The following is an 8303-nucleotide window of genomic DNA, read 5'->3' as shown; positions in this document are numbered from 1 at the left end:
GTGCTGCCGCTGCCTCCTCCTCCTCCTCCTCCTCCTCCTCCTCCTCCTCCTCCTCCTCCTCCTCCTCCTCCTCCTCCGATCGGCTCGCCTCGATTGCCCTGCCCTCCTCGGCCCTGCCACCCCGTGCCCTCCCTGCGCTGCGCCGGGCGGCGCTGCTGCTGCTGCTGCGGCCCGAGGAGCGGGGGCAGCGGGGGCGTAGCGCGGCCAGCCGGCCCAGGCCGTCCGGGCAGCGGCAGGGCGCGATGGTGGCGGCGCTTCGGAGGAGCGGCTAGCGGCCGCCATGGAGCCCGGGGGCAGCGGCGAGGGCAGCGAGGGGCCGGGGGCCAGGATGGAGTTCCGGCCGGGGGCCTGCCAGTACGCCCATGTGCAGCTGCAGGGGGGCGCGCCCTGGGGCTTCACTCTCAAAGGGGGGCTCGAGCACGGCGAGCCGCTGCTGGTGTCCAAGGTAAGCGGCGGCGGCCGGGCTCCGGATGGGCCGGCACCGCGGGTGGGCAGGCGGGCAGAGGGCGCGGGCGCGGGAGCGACGCAGGGCACGGCCCAGACTCGGCCCAGGGGCGCTTCGAGCCCCGCGCCGCCCCGTCGGCCTCCCTCCGGCCCTGGGAGACCGCGGGCTCCGCGGGCCAGCGTGCACACATGTGGACAGGCGCGGACCGTCAGTGCCCGCCTCCGGACGCGGCTTGGATAGGGACTGGGAACCAGTCGGGGGCGGCTCGTGGGGAGCAGGCGGGCCCGAAGCCGGCGCGCACCTCGCTGGCCGGCCGGCCCGGGGCGGGGGCCAGCGGGCCAGCGGAGCCGGGCCGGGACCTGGGGAACCCCGGGAGCCCTGCTCCCGAGGGCCCCGGATCCCTGGCGCACGGAGCCGGCCCGGAGCGGGCTCTCGGGGAGCCCCAAGCCGAGCTGCCGATCGACCCCCCGGCTCCTCCCCGATCGCCCCGGGGACGGTGCCCCCCCAGGAGGGGGTGGGAGGAGGAGGAGGAGGAGAGGAAGGAGCGCAGGGAGCCGGGCTCAAGCTGGAGAGGTCCCGTCTTCCCAAACCGCCCGCCTCCGAGGGTACGACGAGATCCAAGAGTTGGCGCGCTCCCCTCCCAGCCCCCTCCTCGCTCACCGCCCACCCACCCCCGCCTGCTTCTCCCGGGCCCTCCCCGGGCCGCTTCCATCCCGGGCCCTCCCGGCCGATTTCCAGCGCGGGCTCCCGGGTTACCAAGTGCGGGGAAGCCCGGGGCTGAGAGCCCAGCTGTGCCGCCGCCGCTGCCTCAGTGTTTGTTTGTTCTGTGGGGCTGGAATCTGCTTGAAGCCCCCCTGGGCAGGGGGCAGGGGAAGAGCGCTGTGAAATGGAGACCGCTTCGAGTGAGTGTGAGGGTGAGCGCGAGCGTGGGGAGGGGGGAGACTTGCTCTCTTTTGGAGAGAGAACGTAGTTCACCTCGAGGAATCCCTGGAGAGAGAGGGGCGAGACTCGGGGCTCAACAAACGCCCCCGAGAGCGAGCCACGTTGGGGAGGCCGGGCAGCCCCGGAGAAAGCCCCGATCTGCAAGTGAGGACGTGCTGCAGAGGAGGCTGATCTCCTCCTCTTCCCCCCTTTTCAGCTCCCCCTCCGACCCTCACATCCCACAGTGACCTGGCCTGGCCTGGCCTGACCTCCGCTCCTTAGGAGCCCCCGGCCTGGCCCGGTCAAGGCTGTTCCAGAGCGTCTGCAGGTTGGCTTCGTGGCTGGAAGCCTTGGGGCACTTCTGTGAGGAGGAGTTCTCCTCTTCAACTTGGAAGCGGGCCAGCCCCCAGCCTCGGTCCTGGAAACTCTAGCCCCCGTTCCGGGGGTCCCTGGATGGATTTCTAGGGGTCTGGGAACTCCCATTTTCTCAGATTGTTTGGACAACGGTATTTCATACAAGGGGTGTTCTTTGTGCTCCTCTGGCTCTTATTTCTTGCATCTTTTGGAGAAAGGCTCCATTCCCCAGATTTCAGGGAGGTTTCGGACCCCGGGAAGGTGAGGCAGGTCTGGCTCCCAGCCCGTTTCTGCGGCCCTTCTCGTGGCCTCGTCCCCTCACTGAGCCGGCTCTTCCTGCAGCCCAGCTTGGCTCCCGTTTGCCCCCATCTAGGCCTTCTCCCACTTGGGGAATAGATTTCGAGACAATATCCCTCTTTATGCGTGTGGAGAGGCCATGGCCCTTGGTGAGGACTTCTCTAAGCAAATAGGCCCTTTCTTTACCAAGTTCTGAGCTGGGTCCTTGGCTCCCCCTCCACCTTGGACGGCGTGTGGGTCCTTGCCTCCCTTCTCCAAGGGCATGGCTCTCTCCTAGCTGGAGTTTGCGGCCTTGGGGGTGGGGAAGGGGGAGGGCTGTTATAACTGTTGCCCAAGGCTGGCTCCCCTTCCAAGTGTGGAGCCCCCTCCGGGATCAGGGGGGAGTGTGGGGTCAGACAGAGCGCTCCCCAGCAGTCCATGGTCTGGATCGGAGAGGAGCGGGTTGGGTGGGGTTAGACTCTGTAAAATAGCCCAGGCCTTTGGAAGAGGAAGGGCAAGGGTCTTCTGCTGGGGGCTGGCTAGCTAAGATAAAGCCCTGTTCTAAGACATCCCCCACATGAGCCCTTCAATGGGCCCCTTTCTTTCTCCAGAAAAATCAGTTCCATGCATTTAACCCCCACCCTCCGTGTCTCCCCTCGATCTCCGGACCTCCCTTGTGGGCACATCAGCCATGCTCTCATCAGCTGTGGCTTCATTGGCCCCCCATCGGGAGTCTTCAAACTTTGGAGAGTGTAACCCTGCCCTCTCATATGGGCACACTTACCCGTCGTGTGCATGTGCTCGGGGCCTCATCTTAGAGCCATCGACAAACTTGCACGAGAAGACAGTCGAGGAAGATGGGACAGTATTTAGCCCTAGAAGTAATAGGGAGCCGGGAGCCGGGCAGAGATGGGAGGCTCTAGGGGCAGGTCGCAGAGACTGTCTGCAGCCGCTCCTCCCATTCTGAGTGGGGAAGAAGGCAGACTCTTCTCTGTGGTCAACTGACCCAAGTCTGAGGAGACAGAGGTGAGGGGCAGATTTTTCCCAGCAGCACCTGTGTTTAGGTGTCCAGGCTGGGGTTAGGCCGCCATCACTGCTTCCGAAGGGGAAGGTGGGAATTTGCACGGTCCCAGGAGAGGAGAGGAGCAGAGAGGGGAAGGGATGAGGATTCCCCCCCCACCAGTTAATCCCACCTTTGGGAACAGCTTATGGCTCAGAGCACAGCTGTAGAGCGGAAGTAGCTGGAGGGCAGGGATTGTGCTGCTTGGCACAGGAGAGTGGGCCTCTGCCCCCGCCTGAAGTCTGGCTGAGGAGCTACAGGATGCTCCTGCCCCTTCCTCTCAGAGGACCTTTCTCAAAGGTCAAGGAGACAGTGGGGGCTCTTTCCCCTGATGGGCTGCAGATGTGCAAAGCATGTTGGGAATAGTACCAGCCATGGACCACAGGATCCTTTTGGAGGGAGAAACCTCATTATGCGGGATGCCTTCTCGTGGGGCAGGCTGAGATGTTGCAGTGGAACATGGGAAGGGATTGCCCCGAGTCTGGGGCCTGGCTTGTAAGGAGAAAGGGGAAGTCTCTGGTTCATGCGTCGCCTGGCATGGGGGGCAGAGACCTTGGGATGATTTAGTGCATTTGTCAGAGGAGGTGGCCAACACCCCCAGGCCCGGGAGAGGCCCCCACCACGTGGCTCTGGGGGGTGTCAAGGCAAAGCTTGGGGCTGCTGGGACCCGTGAAATGGAAGGAAAAGAGCATTTATAAAGCACCTACTAAGTGCCAGGCGCCTGCTGACGGCTTTACAGATATCTCACTCCCTCCTCACATCCCTGGGAGGCAGGTACCTGGACCATCCTCATTTTCTAGTTGAGTAAACTGGGGCAAGCAGAGGCTTACTGCCTTGCCCAGGGAGGTCCAGGAAGTATCTTAGGTCGGATTTGAACTTGGGTCTTTCTGACTCCAGGCCCAGTGCCTCCCACCTTGGAATTGTAGCACCTCGGAGACTGCACAATCCAGGCCCCTCCTTTTGTGCTCGAGGTTCCTGGGGGCCGGGGAGGGGAGGCGCCTTGCCCAGAGGCTTGCTCCACTGGGACACCGGCCCTGGGGGCCGCCCCCTCCCCAGGAACCTGTGGGCAGGCGCTAGGTGGGCCTGGGGCGGGGAGGGGCAAGCCCACCCCAAGAGTCAGGCTTCCTCCCCCCGAAGTGTGATTGGTGTGGAGGCTGCTCTGTGTGGCACTTCCTTTCTCCCTCCCTCATCCTCAGGGCCGGGCTGGGCGCGGTCGGAAGGTTCCCATCACTTCACTGGGAGTTTCCTGAATGGAGGGAGGTGCTGACTTCTTGCCTGCTCTCCGGAGACTAGCCGCTCTCTGTCTCTGTGTCTGTTTCTGTCTCTCTTTGTCTCTGTCTCTCTCTCTGCCTCTTTGTCTGCTTCTATCTCTCTCTTTGCGTCTGTGTTTGTCTCTACCCTCCCTCCCTTCCTCCCCGCCTCCTCTCTCTGTCTCTCTCTCTCTTCCTTTCCATCTCTCTGTGTCTGTTTCTCTGTGTGTGTCTCTCTTTGTGTGTCTCTGTCTCTCTCTCTGTCTCTCTCTGTCTCTGTCTCTCTGTGTCTCTGTCTCTGTCTCTCTGTGTGTCTCTCTCTATCTCTCTCTCTCTGTGTCTCTGTCTCTGTCTCTGTCTGTCTCTGTCTCTCTCTCTCTCTCCTCTCTCTCTCTCTCTCTCTCTCTCTCTCTCTCTCTCTCTCTCTGTCTTGTTAGAAAGACCCCCTAGCTTGACCTCCTCGGGGTGAGGACCTTCACCCTCCCCAGTAGAGAACCTGGTAGTAGGGCAGAACCTGCGGGCTCTGGAGAGAGATAGGGTGAAAGGGGGCCCACACCCTCCTCGGCTCTGTCCCACGGCCAGGGCCCCAGCCTTGTGGCTGTGAGTATCAAGTCACTGAGGCAGTCCAAGCATTCTGATTGGAGATGACTGTTTTTAAACTCTGTTTAAATCTTGCCTCTGGAACTTCTCATTTGTGGCCCTGAGTTGCCTAAGCCCTCTGAACCTTGGCTTTCTTTCTTTTTTTTCAACATTAACCCTTGCAAAACTTTCTGTTCCCACTTTCCCCCTCCCCTAGATGGCAGGTAGTCCCATACATGTTAAATGTTAAAATATGTTAAATCCAATATATGTATACATAGCTATACAGTAATCTTGCTGCACAAAATCAAATCAAGAAAGAAGGAAAAGAAAAACTGAAAGAAAACAAAATGCAAACAGCAAAAAGAGTGAGAATGCTATGTTGTGGTCCATACTCAGTTCCCATAATCCTCTCTCTGGGTGTAGATGGCTCTCTCCATCACAGGATCATTGGAACTGGCCTCAATCATCTCTTTATCGAAGAAATCCACTTCCATCAGAATACATCCTCAAACAGTATCGTTGTTGAGGTATATAATGATCTCCTGGTTCTGCTCATTTCATTCAGCATCAGTTCCTGTAAGTCTCTCCAAGCCTCCCTGTATTCATCCTACTGGTCATTTCTTACAGAACAATAATATTCCATAACCTTCATATACCACAATTTAGCCAGCCATTCTCCAATGGATGGGCATCCATTCAGTTTCCAGTTTCTGGCCACTACAAACAGGGCTGCCACAAACATTTTGGCACATACAGGTCCCTTTCCCTTCTTTAGTATTTCTTTGGGATATAAGCCCAATAGAAACACTGCTGGATCAAAGGGTATGCACAGCTTGATAACTTTTTGAGCACAGTTCCAAATTGCTCTCCAGAATGGCTGGATGTGTTCACAATGTCACCAACAATGTATCAGTGTCCCAGTTTTCCCACATCCCCTCCAACATTCCCCATTATCTTTCCCTGTTATTCTAGCCAATCTGACAGGTGTGTAGTGGTATCTCAGAGTTGTCTTCATTTGCATTTCTCTGATTAATAATGATTTAAGTCTTGGCTTTCTTATCTATAACATGGACATGAAAACACCTAGTATACTTACCTTACTGGGTCTCTGAGCTGCTCCATCTAAGGTCCTCTGCTACCTTAAAGGGCTGGATCGAAGCTCACTGCCATTACCTTATTGGGAGGGATGATGGGAGAGAAAATTCATAATCTGAATGGGGTCAAAGCACCAGACCCCGCCTCCCCTGCTTTTGGCTGAAAGGTGCTGGGCTATGGCAGCTTCTAGTCCTGGGATTCAGTTTCCTCATTTGTAAACTGAGGAGTTGGGCCAGCTGGGTTCTGGAGTCCAGCTCCCTGGGGCCTTCTGGGAATGCAGGTTGAGGGCCCACCCTAGGAGAGGGAACGCTGTAAATGGCTCCTGGCCTCTAAGCTAAAGCACCTCCTCAGTTCAGCGCCTTCTCTACTACTAGGGTCTCTGGAGCAATTGCAGAAGCTCAGGGGACCTGCATTCAGATCCTGTCTTACTGCCTCTAATCCCCCTGAGCAAGTCACCTGACCTCTTGTGCCTCAGTTTCCTTTTCCGTGTGATTTCTGTTTCTCACCCACATCAGCAAGGCAGGATGTTGTGGGTATCTTGGGTCGGGCAGAGTTTGTGCGCTTGTCTCCTGGACTTGAGAGGGAGCAGCCCATGGGGTGGACAGCCAGCTGCCATCCTTTGAGAAGGTACAATCGAGAGCCTGATGGGCTTGGGGTTCAGAAGGCTCGAGTTCTGGTCCACCCCAGGAAGTCACTTCTCTCGAGCTGCAAACAATAGGCTTGTACCTTTGGGACCCAGGTGGCCGACATCCAGCTCCCCGGGGCGCCTGGGCCAGATGAAAACACAGTCGGGAGTGTTTAGCCAAACGGAACAAAGTCCAGGAGGCCATAGCTAATGGTAGCTTGGGGTTTTCCAGGTGGCCTAGAGGGACCCTTTGAGGCCCTGACACCATGGCTGTGGACTCCTGGGGTGGAGGCTCGCTGGGAGCCTTTGTTCTGTCATCCCATTTGCAGCAGGGCCCACGGTTCTGCCCCCTCCCTCAAAGGCTCGTGCTGTGCCCCAGCAGGACGATGCCCCGATGCATCGAAGGCACTTCAAAGGGGCCAGGGCAACATCAGTGTCTGAGGATTGAAATCCACCGGGCCCCCTTTATGAGTTGCTAGAGGGGGGCCTGGGGTGACATGCTGGAAGAAAGGCTGCAGTAGTGCACCCTGGGAGGGCATGGCCTCTTGAGAAGCCTTCATTGTAGCGTCTCTCTGGAAACACCCTTTCCCTTCCCGAGCCGACTTCGGCTGCTCTCCCCGACTCCCTCGTGTCGCCTCTGCTCAGTGGGGCCCCTGTCTCGGACCCCGGCCGGCCAGCTCGCTTTCTGTTGCTTGTAGTCTCGCCACAAAGCCCAGCCTGCTTCTGCTTTTGCACCCCTCCAACCTCAGGCAAACAAAAGAATCCCACTCCAGCTGGAAGACACGTGAGCTTGTCTTTGGGGGGACTTTTGGGGGGCCCAAAAACATGCCCTTCCCCAGAAGTGTCTGCAGAGGGAGTGGAGAGGCTGGGTTCAGTGGCGCTGCAGGGATCATCTTGAAGAAGCAATCGCGTGGGCCCAGTTAGATTTTTTCAGAACCAGGGCAACAAAAAAATCGGTACCATTTTTGAGAGGGGGAAGGGAGGGCAGAGTCTGCCAGGACTACAGCACCAGCCACCGTGGCGTTCAGCAGGGACCCCAAAACAAGCCCTGCGACAGCTTGTTTTGTCTATGGGGCACCGGGTTTCTGTCTCTAGTGGGTAGGGGGTGGGGATGGGCGAGTGACAGAACTATAACGCCCGGTCCTTCAAGGCCAAACCATTAGCTACCCAGCCAAGGGAATGCTTTGGAGGCTTGGAGGAAGAAGGGCCTTACCACTTGGTCTCATGACAGGTGACCTGGATGGGGGGGCATATCGTGGGCATGGGGACCACGGCCTGGAGACGGGAGAGTGGCCGGCACCTGGGGGGGGGTTGGCTCAGAAGGAGAGGGGAAGGGAAATCTGTCCTGAGGAGTACTGGGGTCCGAGCCCTGTGGTCACCTACAGGTCGGAGAGCAGAAGTGGCAGGCCGGGAGGGAGGGCACGACCGGCCTGGCACCCCCTCCCCCACTGACACAGCATCAGCTCTCCGCCCTTTGCTCATCTGGGAGGAAGCCGTCCCTCCTGGAGCGGGGCAGGAACCTTTGAGGGAAGATTTGAAACATGTGTGGAGTTGAGGCAGGGCCGGGCTTGAAAGCACCTGACTGCTGAAGGGCCCATCCCTTCCAAGGACGGCCCCCACCACTCGGCTGCCTCCTCCCTCCCTCTCCCTGCTCCCCCCCTGCTCCCCTCCCCCTTCTCTCCCTGGGCTGGGCCC

The 8303-nt window shown here is 58.9% G+C and overlaps 1 protein-coding gene across 1 annotated transcript in view; it reads left to right on the top strand.

Annotated features, from left to right (window-relative positions):
* The first annotated feature begins 280 nt into the window (after nucleotides 1-280).
* SHROOM4 (shroom family member 4) overlaps nucleotides 281-8303 on the top strand; it is a 133424-nt gene continuing 125401 nt past the window's right edge. The window contains exon 1 of the mRNA XM_051969185.1: nucleotides 281-445. Coding sequence (XP_051825145.1) covers nucleotides 281-445 — 165 coding nt within the window. The remainder of the gene's footprint in view (nucleotides 446-8303) is intronic.

This window comes from Antechinus flavipes, chromosome X, assembly GCF_016432865.1.
Source record: "Antechinus flavipes isolate AdamAnt ecotype Samford, QLD, Australia chromosome X, AdamAnt_v2, whole genome shotgun sequence".
Taxonomy (NCBI): domain Eukaryota; kingdom Metazoa; phylum Chordata; class Mammalia; order Dasyuromorphia; family Dasyuridae; genus Antechinus; species Antechinus flavipes.
This window is presented reverse-complemented; position numbering and strand designations above follow the sequence as displayed.